At 55.2% G+C, this 17,834-nt stretch overlaps 2 protein-coding genes and 1 long non-coding RNA gene across 8 annotated transcripts in view; 2 read left to right on the top strand and 1 right to left on the bottom strand.

The window, feature by feature from the left end:
- The window catches only part of BCL9L (BCL9 like), a 28,389-nt gene extending 24,705 nt beyond the window's left edge, over positions 1 to 3,684 (top strand). For all 6 annotated transcript variants that reach the window (XM_086339578.1, XM_086339576.1, XM_086339580.1 and 3 more), the window contains one exon: positions 319 to 3,684. In XM_086339578.1, the coding sequence (XP_086195704.1) occupies positions 319 to 1,412 (1,094 nt within the window). In that variant the 3' untranslated portion in view covers positions 1,413 to 3,684. The remainder of the gene's footprint in view (positions 1 to 318) is intronic.
- CXCR5 (C-X-C motif chemokine receptor 5) lies at positions 3,071 to 17,064 on the bottom strand. The gene is made up of 2 exons (XM_086339581.1): positions 16,042 to 17,064; positions 3,071 to 6,255 (listed from the first exon to the last, which is right to left on the bottom strand). Exons 1-2 carry the CDS (start codon positions 16,096 to 16,098, stop codon positions 5,188 to 5,190), a joined length of 1,125 nt encoding a protein of 374 aa, XP_086195707.1. The 5' UTR covers positions 16,099 to 17,064; the 3' UTR covers positions 3,071 to 5,187.
- Positions 11,238 to 17,834, top strand: part of LOC147357553 (uncharacterized) — a 45,088-nt gene continuing 38,491 nt past the window's right edge. The window contains exons 1-2 of the long non-coding RNA XR_015141933.1: positions 11,238 to 11,579; positions 12,825 to 12,924. This is a non-coding gene — a long non-coding RNA (uncharacterized LOC147357553). The remainder of the gene's footprint in view (positions 11,580 to 12,824; positions 12,925 to 17,834) is intronic.

Raw genomic sequence — 17,834 nt, 5'->3', positions numbered from 1 at the left:
AAGGGACCCTGGGCGTTGGGGGTTGTGATGTCCTGGGACACAGTTCCCACTGGTCATTCAATGAAACCAAGCCCAGCTCACTGGAGTGGTCTTTCCAGCATCTACTGATGTGTCCCTGGGTAACAGGGCCAGAGCTTGGGTCTCTTGGCTTCTCACCTAAATGCCTCGGGTCCCTGTCCTCGCAGCTAGGGCAGGCCAGTGATGAAAGCCGTCACCCCTGGCACCAGCCTGGTTGGGGCATGGAGAAAGGACTGAGTTCTGCAGCCTGCGCCAGCTGTGTGCACACGGTTCCTGACCCCCGTTTCTCTTTCCCCTCAGGAATCAGCAATAACCAGCCCAACCAGATGCACCTGAACTCAGCTGCTGCCCAGAGCCCAATGGGCATGAACCTGCCAGGCCAGCAGCCCCTGTCCCATGAGCCCCCACCTGCCATGCTGCCCTCCCCCACCCCTCTGGGCTCCAACATTCCACTGCACCCCAACGCACAGGGGACAGGAGGGCCCCCTCAGAACTCGATGATGATGGCTCCAGGGGGCCCAGACTCCCTGAGTGCCCCCTGCGGCCCGGTGCCCAGCTCCTCCCAGATGATGCCCTTCCCTCCTCGGCTGCAGCAGCCCCACGGTGCCATGACCCCTGGTGGGGGCGGGGGCGGGGGCCCTGGCCTGCAGCAGCACTACCCCTCAGGCATGGCCCTGCCCCCAGAGGACCTGCCCAGCCAGCCGCCAGGCCCCATGCCCCCCCAGCAGCACATGATGGGCAAAAGCATGGCCAGCCGCATGGGCGACGCGTACCCCCCGGGCGTGCTCCCCGGGGTGGCATCAGTGCTGAATGACCCCGAGCTGAGCGAGGTGATCCGGCCCACCCCGACGGGGATCCCCGAGTTCGACTTGTCCAGGATCATCCCCTCGGAGAAGCCAAGCAGCACCCTCCAGTACTTCCCCAAGAGCGAGAGCCACCCCCCCAAGGCCCAGCCCCCCAATCTGCATCTCATGAACCTGCAGAACATGATGGCGGAGCAGACCCCCTCCCGGCCCCCCAACCTCCCGGGCCAGCAGGGTGTCCAACGGGGGCTCAACATGTCCATGTGCCACCCTGGACAGATGTCCTTGCTGGGCAGGACAGGCATGCCCCCGCAGCAGGGCATGGTGCCCCACGGCCTGCACCAGGGGGTCATGTCCCCCCCGCAGGGCCTCATGACCCAGCAGAATTTCATGCTGATGAAGCAGCGGGGCGTGGGGGGTGAGGTCTACAGCCAGCCCCCCCACATGCTCTCCCCACAGGGCTCTCTCCTGGGTCCCCCGCCCCAGCAGAACCTCATGGTGTCCCACCCCCTGCGGCAGCGCAGTGTGTCTCTGGACAACCAGATGGGCTACCTCCCGGCCCCGGGCGGCATGGCCAACCTGCCTTTCTAGCAGGCCCGGCAAGGGGCTGGAGCTGGGGCCATGTTGCAAATATGATAACCTTAAAAAAAGTTTCTTCCCCTCCAGTGTTGGGATGGCCTGGGTCAAGGGGTGGGGTGGAGGGGGCTTGTGTGGGGAGCGGCATTTGTGGAAACCAGATGTGCTGGCAGCTTAGGGAGAAGTGGCAGAGTGGGGTGGGGGATCGGGGGGGTGGGTTTGGTTCCATTTTGGCCGCCAGGACCGCCGCTCCCCTTCTCCTCCCGAGTCCTCTGGAGCCTCTCCTGTTTCTCTGCACCCACCCTCTTCAGCTTTGCTGTCCGAGTCCTGTGTCCCTGTATCCCTGTATCGAATCCTTGGCCGGATTGGAAGGAGAGAAGTCTCCCCGTCCTCTGTTTCCCCATCCCACTGCTCTCTCCTCTTGGCGCTTCACTTTCCTCCTCTTGGTTTCTCTGCCCTCCTCCACCCCGTCTTTTTCCTTCTGTCTTCTGCCTCAGTTCCTCTCCCTGCTGTGGCTGACCCCCTCTCCCACCCCAACCTGCAGGCGGCTGGCCAGGTGGGCAGGCGCCAGCTGTAGCTGTAAATAGAGCGCTGCGCTTTTGTGCCGGTTTGTGCGTGTGCTGTATTTCTGTGTTTGATAGAAGTCACTCAGAAAAAAAAAAGGATAAAAGAAACCCTCCCCGCGCCCCGCACCCCCGCCCCTTCAAATGATTGCCCCTTCCATTTCCCCTGGACCCAGGGGCACGCAGTCTGACACACCTACCCGCTGCAGGGCAGTGTCTCTGGGTCCAGAAAGGATACCATTCCCGTGCCCTCCTCCAGCGGTGAAATGACATAGCTGCCACCCCCACACCTAAACTGAGGTCAGACCACCTTAGGCTTCCACCTGGTGGGCCCCAGCAGGGCTGAGGCCTCCCAGGGCGGCAGCCTGTCTGCTGCTGAGCGATTCAGGAGCGCGCGTGCAAGTGCACGCGTGTCTGCCCCACACAGGCGACATGGGGGCCCTGGCTTCCCAGCTGTGGCTGTCTGGTGTCCCCTGCTGCTACATCTTAAGCCAGAACTTGAAGTCCTTGGTCCCCAGTCTGGGCTGAAGGAAAGAAGGATGAGGCGGAGGCTGAGTGGGAGGCCCCCCGGCGTGGAGGGGGCCATGAGGGTCCCCTGCCTGCTGCAGTGGCTCCGGGCCAGGTAGCCCCCAGGGCCCCAACTCTTTCCCCAGGCTGCCACCTACTTCCTATCACCAGAGGAGGAAGGAAAAGGGTTAGGCCCAGTCAGTCTCCCTCCCTCCACCTGCTGAGGACAGAGTAGAGAAAGTGTTTGGCTCAGAGCAGGGCCTCTGCGTCTCTGCCTCCTCCGCGGTTCACTGGCACGGTCCCTCTGCCCAGAGCTCGGGGCTCCCTGCCCGCCCAGGCACAGCCACTGCCTTCCAGTCAGCCCCGGGCCCTTTCCCAGAAGAGCTCCCTCCTCCTCTGGTCAGAGCTGAAGCCATACACAGTTGGGTGTTTTGCCCCCACCTTGGCCCCAGGAGTAAAACACTTCTCCTTTTCTCACTTCCTTTCTTGCCTTGTGAGGTGGCGGGGCAGTTCCCTGGCTGAGGCCTTCCGTGCCCGCCCCCAGGACCCAGGGCCATTTCTCGGCGAGGGGTCTTCTGCCTGTCCCTGGCCTTCCTGACCCGAGGGGGCCTGGTCTCCCGTCGGCAGCTGTGATACAAAGGGAATTTGTCCTCGCTTCTCCCAGTCTGGTGCTGTCCTCAGTCCCCCGTCGGCCAGGTCAAGCGCTTCCTCCAGGGCTGGCTGTGGGCTCCTGCCTCCCCAGCCCCTCCCCGGGGACCAGGGCCCGGGGCTCTGGGTTCAGGGGCCATGCCCCCCGCCCCGCCAGACGTGTTCCCTCCCTGTGTCCAACCTGGGCCCCGTGCCCTTGAGCCTCCCACCCCTGACCCAAGACTCCCCAAGCTGACTCTTAAGTGTTTCCTGCCCAGAGGAGAGACGGGTCAAACTGAAAAGGGCCTGACGCCCTCCCCCTGCCCCTCTCGTCCCACCTCTGCCACCAGACTAGCTTTCCAAGGTGAACTCCACAGGCCAGCTTCCCTCCATCCGTGGCCACACCCCCAGCCATTTTGTACCATTATATAAATATATATATATAAATATAAATATATAAATACAATATGTGAAGACATCTTCGTTTTTATTTTGAGACAATTTTTAGGCTTGTTCCGGGGCTCTCTGTGCTGCCTGTACTGTATTGACCTGTTTTATAGGTGCCTTTTTATTAAAAAGACAAAATTAAACATCTAGTTTCTTGCTTTCTTCTTTGATGTCTGGCTCCTCCATTGCCCAGCTTCCTACTGGAGGCTGGGAGGAACAGGGGACCCCAGGGTTCTCCAGTGTTCCATGGTGAAGACAAGAGTCCCCTGGGTCATAGATCTAATATTCCCTGCAGAGAGGCTTCTTAAGGACCTCCGCTGACGGGCTTGAGTGGGCCTGAGCAACCAACGTGTGCCCTCGGCAAGTGCGGGAGTCCCTGATGTCCCATTCTGGTCAGACCAGAGGCCAGGGTGGCAGGCAAGGGGGCAGGAGCAGGACTGGCACGGAGCAGCTTCCTCCGGTTCCATATGAGTAGTACCCTCTCGGGACAGGGCTCAGCTTCCTGGAGCCTGAGGACTTCCTTGCCCAGGCCTGCTTGTCACACTGCCCAGCCCAAGGGGGTGCTCCTCCGCTCTCACTGAGGCACAGAAAGATGGCCCGGCCTGCAGGCAGGGGGCTGGATGAGATGACCCCCAGGGACTCTAAATCTGTCTCCTCAGGAGGTCTTGCTCCACCAACTCTTGGCTAAGTGCCCCCTCTGCTGCAGCTCCAGGGGTTTCCCTGGCAGTGTAGTTTGTGGGGAGAGGGGTGGGGGGAACGTATCCATCTCCTTCCCCATCAGCTCCCACACCCACCAGGGCCCTGGATCATACTGGGAGCTCTCTGCCCTGGGCAGAGAAGACAGCTGGCTTTGGTGAAGATGTGTGCCTCCTTGGAGTTGGGGAAGAAGAATCTTTCCTTTCCTTGGTTGGGTTCCTCTCAGCTGTCCTCACATCTTCTCTAGGACGCTGGCTTGTCTCCGAGGGTGCCTGGAGTCTGCCCTGAGTCGGTAAACCTCCCAGGGCCCAGTGATGTGGGGCTGGCCCAGCGCCATTTTCAGCAGAGCCAGGCAGCCACATGGACCGGGTCGGCCTGAGCGTTCCGCCTGGTCAGAACACCGCAGGGCTGGTGACCTGAAAGAATGTCTGGGCTTGTTAGTCACTGAGACATGTCAAGGCCACACATGCTCTGTTGCCAGCTGACCTTTCTTTGGCTTTAACCTCCATCCGACCCCTGGTGCTCAGCTTCTAGTTTCTTTTGGCAGGTGAGGTGGGAGGAGATGCGGGCGGTTGTGGAGGTATGTGGTCCATAAGATGACAGACCATGTTCTGGAAGGGGAATGACTTTCCCTATTGGCAGGGGCAGAGGTAAAAGTTGTTCCTCGAGCTCTGGGTGGTTTAGATGAGAGAAGGCAAGTGTGGTCCTCAGCCCGAGGGCACAGGTATCCTTGGCTCTGCCTTTGGGATCCTTTCCCCTCCCCGGACCCCAGCCTAGATGTGAGCCTGGGAGAAGAGCCGGCAAGGATGTACTGGAAGGAGGGGTTGGTTCCGCCAGCTGCCCTGTGTGAGGATACTGGCCAAGGCAAGCTCTTAGGATCTCAGCTCCTGCGATGCCAGCGTCACTGCCTGCCCCGAGGAAAGCTGAAACAAAGGGGAGGGGGCTGGGACCTAGAAGGTGGTGAGGGAGGTGGCATTCTCTGACTCTGAGAGGCTGCTCTTGCGCCAGCTGGGGAAGAACTGGCAAAGGGAGGCAGGGCCCGGGCAGCCCAGCTTGGTCAGGAGCCGTGACAGGTCACTGCGGAATTTCACGCCAGCAAAGGTATAGAGCATGGGGTTGAGGCAGCAGTGGGCCAGGCCCAGAAACTCGCTCATGGTGATGGCCATGGAGAGATAGCCGTCCAGCTCACAGCTGCTGCCCAGCATCTTCAGCCTCGCTAGGGTGTCCAGGAAGATCACGACTTGGTAGGGTGACCAGCAGAGAAAGAAGACGCTTGTCACCAGGATGGCCACCCTGACCGCCTTCTGCCGCTGAGGGCGCCGCTGGGCCTGGCACAGCCTGTGCACCACCCCAACGTAGCACCAAGCCATCACCAGCATCGGCAGCAGGAATCCTCCAATGTGGTAGAGAAAGCGAGAGGTGAACCAGGCGTTGGTTTCGGCTTGGTTCTCCTGGGAGAAGGTGCAGTGCGGCAGGGAGTCATTGTAATGGGGTTCACTGACCTTGGCGAAGAGGATCTCCGGCAAGGCAAAGAAGAAGCCGGCCAGCCAGATGGTCGCACAGGTGATATGGATGGAGAGGAGGCGGCGGTGGCGGTAGGCATGGACGGCGTGGACGATGGCCAGGTAGCGGTCCACGGCGATGCAGGCCAGGAGCAGGCTGCTGCAGTAGAAGTTGATCTTGTGCAGAGAAATCACGGTTTTGCAGAGGAAGGTGCCCAGGACCCAGCCCACGGAGCTCTCGGCCACGGCGAAGGGCAGGATGAAGACCAGGAGAAGGTCTGCCACCGCCAGGTGAAACAGGAAGGTCTCAGTGGAGCTGCGCGTCTGCCGGTGACGCTCCAGGATCACCAGGACCAGAATGTTGCCCATCACACCGAGGAGGAAGATGAGGCCATAGGCCACGGGCATGAACACGGCCTTGAAGGAGGTCAGCAGAGGCCCCTCGACGGTGAGGCAGAGATGGTTTTCCTTTATGGGGGTCTCCGTACTGTCATTGTAGCTCCCTAATTCCTTGTACTTCAAGGACAAGGAGACAGGAGAGCAGAAACTGAGAACCAGTCTTTCCTCTCGGAGAGGGATCCTGACTCCCTGATAGAGTTATCCTGTTCCCCTCTCCCGCCAACCCTGCAAGCTAACTGTTCTTGTCCCTGTGCCTCCAGGCCGCCCACAGATTAAATCCCAGTTTCCCTTCATGTTCCTCCAACAAATCACTTTGCCTTTTCCAACTTTATTTTCGTCTGTAAAACAAAGACTAAAGAGGGAACGTGGCGTGGGAATATGAACTCTGGAGGGCTGTGCACCTGTAAGTCATTTCTCATTTCTGAGTCCTCAGGTGTGGAAGGCTGAAGGCTCGGAGGACTGGGATCAGGACTTCCATTTGGGGAATGAATCTGGTTGGGATAAGGAGTTCCAGTTCTGGACAGGACAGAGGGCACTAAAGCCTGCGTGCGTGTGTGCTCAATCGCTTAGTCGTGTCCGACTCTTTGTGACCCTGTGGACTGTAGCCCACCAGGCTCCTCTGTCCATGGGATTTCCCAGGCAAGAATGCTGGAGTGGGTTGCCATTTCCTTCTCCAGGGGATCTTCCTGACTCAGGGATGGAACCTGCATCTCCTGTGGCTCCTACATTGGCAGGTGGGTTCTTTACACTGAGCCACCTGGGAAGCCCTACTAAAGCCCAGGATCCTGCTGAAGGGCTGAATGCTGATATGGGCTGTTGGCTTCCTCTCATTTTGTCCCCTTTTTCCTGAGTGCCTTCCTTATAACTGAAATTGTTGTGGGAGCCCCTTGTTTTGTTTAACATGCACAACAAGCTCAGGTATGTAATATCTGTTTCACCGATGTCTTGCTAGAGAGCGGGTCTGCTTGAACCCATGTTGATGTAACTTCCACCAATACACGGCAATGCCTGGGCTGCCCTGCCTGCTACTCTGCGCCCTTCCCACTTCGGAAGCAGAGGGCCCAGAGGCAGAGGAGAGTGATAGGAGGAAGTAAGGGAGGCACAGGGGTGGTGGGGAGTGGGGGTGAATACCTGCGGCAGGGGTGATGGTGGTGGGGGACTGGGGAGGGCTCCAAGTGAAGTGTGCCCACTCTGTTTCCGGAAGCTCACTCCTCCCCCCTCCCTGCACCCCCCCCTCCCCCGCCCTGCCAGCACTCAGGTTGTTTACTGAGCAAACCGCAAAGGAAGGCAGGGTGCCTGTTTTCATACCTTTCACTCACAGCTGTCCCCCTGCACCTGCTCCTCCTCACTTCCCAGCTCTGTTCTTCCTACCCCTCCCCTAACCAGACCCCCCTCCACGGCATTTCAAAACCACTTATAACCAACTTATGTGGGCTCAAAAAGACATTTCTAGAAATGATGAACCCCTGGGAGAGAGAGGATGGGAGCAGGGACTCGGCACCCAGGCTCTGGGTGCCCTCCTTCCTGGAGAGTGAGGGTCCCCCCACAAGCGGGGGTGGCTGCACTGCTAGCCAGGACCCCCGCTGGGGGTCATCCACTCGCTCTCAATGGTGGGAAGGCCTATTCCCCAGCCTGGGTCTTTCCTTCTGGTTCCTGGGGCAGGTGGTTCTGGAAGAAGGGGTTGGGGGGATACATAAGTTTAGTGGCAGAGCCATAGGCTCGCCCGGATCAAAGCTCTAGCCCTTCTTCACGCTCATGCTGTGAAGGTCTACTGTCTCCCCACAGTCCCATTCCCACTAACTTCTCCACTCTTGTCCAGCTCCTACACAGAGGGCAGGATGAATTTTCCAACCCACGAACCTCATTACATCAGTGTCCTGCTTAAAATCTTTTACTGTTCCCTGTTATCTCTAAGCAGTGATTTTCTTATCTTATCAGTTTAATACTTAAAAAATTTATTGGAGAATAGTTGATTTAAAATGTGTTAGTCTTATTTAATAGCAAAGCAAATTATAAGAAAAAGTCATGTTTGGAATCAAGTTCCTCAATAGAAGTTTGGAAGACGCCAACATCCATGCATTCACACAGCAGACTACAATGCAGCGCTCAAAACCAGATGAGGTTTATCTGTATGTTCTCTTAGGGAGAGATGTTCACCTTACATCACTCAATTTCAGAACTAATTGGAGGGCATCCCATAGGGGATGAGTCCATAACTTTCTTTGCAGGCTTTACCAGGGATGGGGTGGAGGGCAAGGAGAGAGTCTCCTTGAAACCAGGACACCCTTGTCTCATGTAGCGTTTGACATACTAGATTTTGTTTAAGAATATGCTTTTGCTTTCATTCAAAAGCCATAAGCTCGTAGTGCCAGTGTGCCAAGTCACTTTAGTCATGTCTGACTCTTTGTGACCCTCTGGACGGTAGCCCGCCAGGCTTCTCTGTCCCTGGGATTCTCCAGGCAAGAATACTGGAGTGGATTGCCATGCCCTCCTCCAAGGGATCTTCTCGACCCAGGGATCAAAACTGCGTCTCGTGTCTTCTGCATTGGCAGGCGGGTACTGCTAGGGGCACGTGGGAAGTGGGGTGAGGTCCAAACGCCCCTACAGGACCTCTGCATTGCTGCAAAATGTATATTTCCCTGACCTTTCAAACCTTATCTCTTCCTCTTCACAGCTTTATTCCTCTCCAGGTTCATCGTCCTCCTGACTGCCTGCCCCCATCACTCCAATATAGTCCTGTGTCTAAAATTCTTCCTTTTGCTGAGGAGTCTTTTCTTGCAAAAGCTTACCTGTTCCTATGCTTTTCTCAATGCCCCACTCAATCCCACCTTCCTATGTCCTTCCTAACTCTTCTGTTTGGAATTATTGGGTTGGCTTAAAAGTTTGTTCAGGTTTTTCTGTACTATTTTATGGGAAAAGCTGAACAAACTTTTGGGCCATCCCAGTCCATTCTCTCTCCTTTTGTCACAAGTGCCTTTATTACATCACTCAGGCTGGGATGTCCATGGCCTCAGTACAGGGCAAACTCCTGGAGGCAGGCCTTCTGTGTCCCCCTTACAAGGCCATGTATTCTGCACATGCTGGATGGGCTTCAGAGAGCAGTTTCTAAAGAAGACCAGAGACCCTCATATTCCAGGACTTCAAGGCAGTTCCTCTCTGTGCCCCAGCAGAGACTCAGACACTCCTCCTTACCCTTCTTCAGGTCTTGCCTCCTTCCAAAGTTCTTGACAGCCTCAAGCCTATCGAGTTCTCTATCCATACTGGGAGCTATTTCCAGCATCGTCATTGACTACAACCCTTTGATTTATCCTGAAATTCAGCAGGAGTTAAGGAGAAAGCAGTGAGATGAGCTGTCTTCATGCAGAACAAAGCAATGGAGACAGAAGCAGAGGTGCAGGGTTTGGCAGTCAGTGGGACTAGGCTGGACTCCATCTACCTCGTGGTGGGAGCCTGGCAGTCCCACCGCCCAGCGGAGGGCTTCAGTGCAGCCAGCCTACCTGGCCCAGGACCACTCAAGACCTGCTGGCTAAAGCATCTAGGTTGACGGGTTAAAGTCAACACAGAGAGACGTGTCCCTTGGACTCCAGAGCCCCCATCCCCTGAACCAGGTTTAGAGAAGGATGGCTGGGGTGGGGGGATTGGGGGGAGGTGCTTCCCAGGTGGCACTAGTGGTAAGGAATCCGCCTGCCAATGCAGGAGATGTAAGCGACCTGGATTTGATCCCCTGGAGGAGGGCATGGCAACCCACTCCAGTATTCTTGCCTGGAGATTCCCATGGACAAAGGAGCCTGGTGGGCTTCAGCCCATGGGGTCATGCAGGGTCCGACTGAAGCGACTTATCACGCACACATTGGGGTAGGGGAGTCAGGGGGGTGGGGGGCTGTCTCTTCCTTCTTGCCGAGAGGTGGTTGTTCAGCAGAACGCTCAGGCAGAGAAGAGAAGATGGAGGAAGCTGGTTTGAGGAGTGCTGAGAGGCTGCGATACCGCTCAGCAGGAGGTGTCAAACAGACAGGTTTTTGGGGTCCGGGAGTGGCACGTGTTAAACCATTTCCCACAGCCAGGGGATCCGGCACCCTCACCCTTCCCCAAATCATGGAGAGAGGTAATCGCACAAGGCTGACTCTGGCCCAGCGGGAAATCAGAAATCGGGAATCCTGAATATCATGGGAACGGGGACAGAAGGGCCCTTCAAGACTCACACCCAGAGGGAGTTCATTGTGGGTGATATGGCCTCATTCTTTGCTATGACAAGTTTCAGGAACCCACAGCCCTCAGGCACACACACTCTGACAGCAGTGTGTACCCTGAATAGCCTCAGACATGAGCCAGGTGGGGCCATGACCGCATGTAGCATGAGCAGGTACCCAGTGGATAGTAGCCCAACAAAGGCTGGGGACCAGGCCTCAGAGGAAGCAAGAAAACACAGTGACGGTGATGAAGCCAAGCAAAGAGCCAGGAATCTAGGTAGAAAATTGCTATGACCACTGGGGAGGGGCAGGAGTGGGGGCTAGAACATTCTGTGTCCTGGTACTGTGGTGCCAGGAGAAGGGAGGATGGGATTGCAGTGCTTGGGGTTCCAGACTTGCCTGGTGGTCCAGTGGTTAAGCATCCACCTGTTAGTGCAGGGGACATGGGTTCAATCTCTGGTCCCGGAAGATCCCACAGGCTGCAGGGCAAGGAAACCCGTGGGCCACAACTACTGAGCCCACGAGCCGCAACTACTGGAGCTCAAGGGCACTAGAGCCCACGCTCTGCAATGAGAGAAGCCACCGCAATGAGAAGTCCTTGCACCTCAACTATAGAGTAGCCCCCACTTACTGCAACTAGAGAAAGCCCATGCAGCAATGAAGACCCAGCACAATAAAAAGTGAATCAATACAAAACATTTTTTAAATGCTTGGGATTGCAACTGTTACTCTTCCTCCGCTGCTCCCCCTTTCTTTCCTTCTGGATCTCCTGTAGGACCCAGGCCTCTCCCTGGATAATTAAGGCCCCCAGGCCCCATCTGACTTCTTTAAATAATGAGGCTACCTTGCTGCCCTTTCCTGGCCTGTGTGAAGCTCACAAACATTTGCTGATGGGTCTCTGTGTCAGCAGGTGGGCAGCGGGGGGTTGTCTCAGACCCTCCCCAGGGGTCTGCCCTGGATCCTTTCCTTGTTTTCACTCAGCCCTGTCCTGGGTGACACAGCTGGGGGACATTTTCAGATGATGCAGAGTTCTCTACAACCCAGAACTACAGGCCCAAACTGACCAGATGGAATTGATCAGGAAAAATGTAGAGACCAAGATGGGGTTTCAAACTTTAACTCTTCAGGGACAGATGAGGGAAGACCCGACTTAACTGTTTATGAGAAAAAAGACTCGAGAGTTTGTTGACAGCAAGCTTCAGATGAGTCAACAGAGTGACGTGGCTGCCAGGAGGGCTCCGTTACCTTATCTAGGTGAACAGAAACCTGTAGGTGGGCAGCTGCCACCAACCCAGTTCCTTTGGGCTAGACCAGGGTGGCCACTGGTTAAGGGGTCCGGAAATCCCCGCCCTGGTAGGAAGCTTCCAGGTCGCTGGCTGTTGGCATCCAGGGAAGAGAAGACTTGAGTCAAAGACAGCTGGGTCCTTCAAGGACTGTAAAGAATGCCCTTGGTGAGAGGGTAGGATGGACTTATTGTGTGAGATTCTAGAGGGTAGACCAGGAGGAATGGGCCGAGGTTGGGGTCAGGGGTGTTTCAGTCAAAGCAGAAAGAGCCTTCTAACAGGTTCTAGCTTTCCAACAATGAGTTGGGGCACTTGGGAGGAAGAGGAATATTTGAGGCCAAGTGTGTGGAAGGCATTCCTGCCCTGGAAAGGAGGCTGGGCGCTGCTCTCAGATGCGCCTTGCTCACAGCTCCCAGATGCTCCACATCTCGGGCTGTCATGCCCTGCCCTGAGCTGGTTCTCAGCCTTATCTTCATTTGCTTGGGAGCCATTGCTTCTCCAGGTTGTCTGGCCTGCAGGGAGGGAATGGCTCAGCCTAACTTTGCTTCTCAGCCCCCAGGAAGGGGGCAGGGCTGCTGAGGGCTTGGCTCGTCCAGGCCCAAGTCCAGGGCTCCAGGGGCCTGAGTCATACAGACTGCAAGAGGCGCGGGGAGCACACACAGGCTCCATCTCCTTTTATGTCCCTGGCTGGACATTCCCAATCCAGAGTCGGGAGCTGTGATCAGGGCCAGCCAGGGTGTCTCTTATTCTGGCTTTCAGTGGCTTGAGGGATGCCAGAGGTGTCTTGAGGATGGAGGCTGGGCTGAGGGGCAAGGGTGGAGGTCTGTACCCCCTCTTCCTTTAGAGGGCCCACACTCCCTAAAGACCATCTGAGACTCTGGCTTGCCATTTGTCACATCTCCCCACCTTTCCCCACCCCTAGCCTTCAAGAGTGACCTGCCAGGCTGCTCTTCCATCTCCACCCAAGGGTTTTGGCCATGAGGAACAAGACACTACTCTGGGTGTGGTTCTGGGTGGAGACTTTAAGCTACCCCTACCTCTGCACTGAGTCTCTAGGCTTCAGTGGGTCCCCCTTGGTGCCCCAAATCAATGTACACTTTGGGGACAGAGCCACACTGTGCAAGGGACAGGTGGACATGTCACTTGGGTGTATATGATACCACATCCCGAGTTAGTACTGATTGGAAACATGTTGTCCCATCCTTCCTGAAAGAAGACTCATCCTTATGTCCTGATTGTCAGCGCGAGTTCAGGGCCATTTTTTCAGCCAGTCTGCCAGAGGAGTGGATCAGCCACAGTCTGCTTCGTCACTGAAGGTGAGAATTCCTGATGGAGACTATGGTCTATGTGCCCGAGTCCAGGTTTCTAGCACACTGACCTCTCCCCAGGCTGGCCCTTATCGGACCCTACCAATCACCCCCAGGTGGGGCCCCTTCTACTGGGGTTCCTCTGGGAATTTCTGATTGGTTTGGGAGGGGGGTGAGCCTCCCCTCCCCCAAGGTAAACCCCAGAAACAGCCTGAGCCGGTTTTGGTTCCTCTTCTTGACACCTCCTTGATGAAATGGGACAGCGCGTGTGAACGGCCTTTGCATCCTGTGATGCTCTGATCACGCTGAAGTCATAGTTTGTGGGGGTCATCCCTGGGGAGGGGTCGGGGAATCCAGGCCCTGGGGCTGGGCCAGGTTCCCCCTACTCTATGGCTGGTGTGCTGGGTGGGGCTGGAGATGCAGCTTATGACTGGCCCCTGGAGGTGCCTCAGGTCCTAGTTCTAGAGGAGGCTCCATGCTTTCAGGTCCAGCTTCCTGTAGACAGAGGTTTTTCCTGGTCTGCCTAGATCTGCCTTCCCAGCAGGATGGGTCCCTGGCATGCCCACCCCAGGGACCTGGCTACTTCTTTCTGGCACCTAGCCGTCTAGATGTCTTCCGTTTGGATCCTCCATTCGTGGCAATTAGCAATCCATCTCAAGAAAATGGACATTTAAAACAGTTGATAGATGTTTAAAATAGATGCAAGAAGAGGGAGGGAAGACGGGATGGCCAACACTTGGTTTATGGCCAAGAGCCCCCTCTCCCCGCACCAATCTTAACCCAGCATTGAAGTCTAGAATTCAGTGTTCTGGGAAGCTGAACTGATACTTGATTTGGACAAGGAGAAGGAAGGGAACAGGAAACAGAATAGAAGCCAGACTAACTCCAGAGAGAGATGGGGAGCTGAGACCCCCAGCAGAATAGCATGAATCAGCACACACTTGGTGAGAAGCATGTGCATGCAAGCCTCTTCTGCCGCCCTGCCGTCCCAGGGCTCTTATGCGGGGAGACGCTGTGGGGGAGGCTGTCGAAACTGCTCAAGGTCCTGCTGTGAGGGGTGGGGGTGGAGAGAGGGTCTGTGCTTCTGAGGAGACAACAGCCCTAATATATAGGAGGTGAATATATAGGAGGTGAGCATAGGTGGGATGAAGCACTAGGAGCTGGCTAAAGACGAGTCCAGGGCCTGGGCGGTCCTGGGATTCCTGGCTCCTGGCCTGACTCTGATGGGGATGGGGTGGTTCAGGCCCACTGGGTTCCCAGGCCTGAGACCACCCAATTGAGGTATGACATGAAGTGAGTCACCGGTTTCTCTCCCCGGCCTGTTGGTTTTCTTTGGTATGTGGGACGTGCCCCACTGTCCCCCTGCCCCCTGCCACCACCTGTCTCTAGTAGGTCACGCAGTGGAGTGAAGCGTGCTGTTAGGGGAACTCTTGAGGTTTCTCAGAAGCCAGAACCAGCCAGGTCTTGAGTTGGTTACTGTGATATCCAACTGGGTCAGGGCTCGTGGTCAGCTTGAAGCTGCAGGCAAAGGAAGATGCCCTGTAACCTAATCAGGGAAGGCAGGGGCCAGAGCTGGGGGCCAGGGCGAGAGCACGTTGCCTTGTCAGGGCTGTGGGGTTTTAGCCTGATTGGACTCAGGGCCAGCTTTATGGGCGTGCTACCAGGACAGTCACGCAGCACCCAGCACTTAGAAGCGCCCCATGCTTGGCTTGGTGCTCTCTTGTCACTGTCTTGAAATTCTTAATAGGATCCCTACACATTTAGGTTGCATCAGGTCTCTTAATAGGAGACCTACATGTTTGGGTTGCATCGGGTCCCCCAAATTAAGCAGCAGGTCTGATCAGACTGATGGTTCTGACTCTGCTTTTATCTGGGGGTTAGGATCCGAGAAGCCAGACTTTGGGTAATTAGCCCTTCCCCCACCTCCCCATGTTCTACGTATACTTCCAAGTCTTGGGGTCTAGGCAAGTGAGAGGCAGAACTTTCCAAGCAAGTGTGGGAACACGGTTGATGGAGTTACAGTATAGACTCCAGTCAGGGGAGTGAGAGGGAGTCAGGGATCATCTCAGGGTGAGTTTAGGGCCAGGAGAGCTGGAGGGTAGAGGAGAAAGGGTTTGGACCTTTCATGATCCAATCCAGACTGAGTGAGAAATTCTTCCCCTAGAAGTGTCCTCGGCCATGGGGGAAAGGAAGAAAAGGCCGCAAGGAAGTGTCCAAAAGATCCTTACAAACCATCCTCTACTGCCCTCACACAGGCACCTCCTGTCTCTGGTTGAGTGGTCCCCTACATACATCTTTCGGGGACCCAGTGATGACCAAGGCAACTGGGCCCCTCTGCTTCACAGGACAGGCATGGTTGGGCGGCAGAGAGTGATGCTGGGGACTGTATTTTTCAGCCCACCCAAGAATACCTTGTCTCTAGAGAGCCCAGTCTTCAAAGGGAGACCACAACATATTCTAAGACATTTCTAGGATTAACACAAGATTCTTCCATGCACTTGATATTAGCTCAGCACCACCTGCCCCAGCCCACTGGGGTCCTCTCCCTTGCCAACCATCTCCTCGGTTTAAGCACATAATCCTTGTCTACAAGCTTCCAGTGAGTCATTTTTACTTCTTGGCTAGCCCATAAGCTATTTCAGGGTCAACACCAGGCTCTCAACTTCTCTACCCAAGAGAGAGTGTCGTGCCGCAATGACAGTCATATAGCAAGAGCTGACTAAATACACACTGATCGGTCGGCTAATAGTGCCAGCCCCTGGACATGAAGAAAGGCTCCAGCGTACTTTCCCACGTACCCCTTATTTCAGCCCTAAGAGATGAGGAGAGGAGATCCTATTGAAGAGTTGAGAGGCAAAGTGACTTGTTCTAGGTCCCAGAACACACCAGGGAGGATGCAGGACCTAAACCCATCCTTCCAGTCCCCTCCAAATAAAGGATGTCTATGTAAGGCATCAGCTCTATTTATCTGCTGCATCCATGGAATGAGAAATCAAACCTTAAAAGGCAGGAACCAGGGAACCTGTCTAGAGTCTGCCGATCCACTGTGGGAGGGGACTATCCCGTCTTCCCTTGGGCCCCGGGCCCAAGGCATTTCGAATTCCTGGGCAACCTGTCTGTACTCACCAGGTCCTCCAGGTTGTAGTTCATGAGGTCCATGTCCAGAGTGAGGGGGTAGTTCATGGTTGTAGCAGTATGTCAGCCGACTGGCCACTGTCTGATTTTGAGAGGTTCTCCGCTCGGTGCCTATAGCGAGGTGGCAGCCGTCAGCTGCAAATTTAAACAAATGAACTGCGCGCTGTCTGCTGGGGCTGCGTAGGGCCCAAGGCCTGTCTCACAACTCATCACTTTTTTTTTTTTCCACTTGGTCTTTTCTGTTTTTTTGAAGAAAAAGGGAAAATCCCCACAGCATCAGTGCTAGTCAAGCATTTCAGCTTCTTTCCTGGCAATAGTTATCTCAGGTGGGGCTTATGACTGGTCTGAAGGCTGCCCCTCGCTTCTCATCCCTGTATCTCCACCAGCCTCCCAACAGGGAGTTAGTTACGCCTTGTAATGAAAACCACCACACCGGTTGGTCGGGGGTGCTTCGTGGGAAACTCCACGTAGAAAGGGAACAGGAGGCGAGCTCTTGCAGGCCCCCTCCTCCAAGCTACCTCCCAGCCCCAGTCTTCCCCACCACTATGGCAACCCAGCCTCCAGCGTGCCTGGGACCGAAAGTCCCTGGTCCTGGGAAACCCCTCAGTCCAAGGCAGACTGGGACACCCTATTTGCCAGCATCCTTTTGTCCAGGCAAGGGCAAAAACCCTTCTCTTTCCAGCTCAGTTCAAAAGAGATAGGTTAGAAATTTTCAAAGGGAACAACACTAAAATATTACTGGCAGACAAAAATGAAATTACCCAAATCACCAAGCACAAAAACAGCCACAGAAGAGTCATTTTCTGACTCAAAAATAATGATGTTCCAGCTATAAATGAACTTGGTTGGCACATAAATGATAAATGTCATAGACTTCCCAGCTAGAGTAGACTTTTACACGGGAGGACCCTGATGCTCAGAGAGGCAGAGTGACTTCCTTAGGACCTACAGGTAACCAGTGGCAGAGCTACGACTTGAAACCCAGGCTTCCTGACTCCATATTCAGTATTTCCTCTAAGGCACCAGGCAGCTGCTCTTACAGGCTTGTCAGAACCCTTTTCCTTTCCTTCAACTCTACCCTGAGTTGAAGGGCAGTTGAAGGGTTCTGTGGATCCCTACCTTTAAGAAGCTCCTTTGCAGACATGGATCAACTTCTCCTCCAAGGCTCACCTCTGTGCTTTTTCTTCCAGGAAAGGTCCACGATGATACAGAATCAGTGAGAACACACACAGAGGCACCTACACGTGACGTGCTCTTTCTGGCCCCACCTCATCCTCCCCTTCCAGCCGAATTGCCATTTGCTGGGATTCTACTTGTTCTAGTGTCCTCCTTCTCTTTTTCTTCCATATTCACCTTCCCCTTTTCTCTCCCCCACACCATCCCCAACAGATACATCTTTCTTGGAATTCAACAACCTGAGGAGTTTTCAGCCTCTCTATTTAATGTTGAGATCTTTCTTGCCTCAATCTCCATTCAGTGCCTTCAGTAACAGCTTTTGAAAGAGGAAGAATTTCAGGACAAGGGGCCAGAGTTCCTCTTCTGCATTTCCGTTCCTGAAACCATTAGGAGGAGGTTGCTCTGGTGTTCCCTGTGTACTTCTCATTCCTCCAGCCCCTCATCCCAATATCTCTGTCCCTCCAGTCCATTGATATATTCCATTTAGCTTGTGCTACTCTAAGGAAACTGATCAGAATCTCCCTGGTGACTCAGTTGGTAAAGAATCTGCCTGCAGTGTGGGAGACCCATTTCAATCCCTGGGCCAGGGAAGATCCCCTGCAGAAGAA

The sequence above is a fragment of the Bos grunniens genome, chromosome 15 (assembly GCF_055505025.1).
Source record: "Bos grunniens cultivar Pamir isolate PY7600 chromosome 15, Bosgru_T2T1.0, whole genome shotgun sequence".
In the NCBI taxonomy this organism is placed as follows: domain Eukaryota; kingdom Metazoa; phylum Chordata; class Mammalia; order Artiodactyla; family Bovidae; genus Bos; species Bos grunniens.
This window is presented reverse-complemented; position numbering and strand designations above follow the sequence as displayed.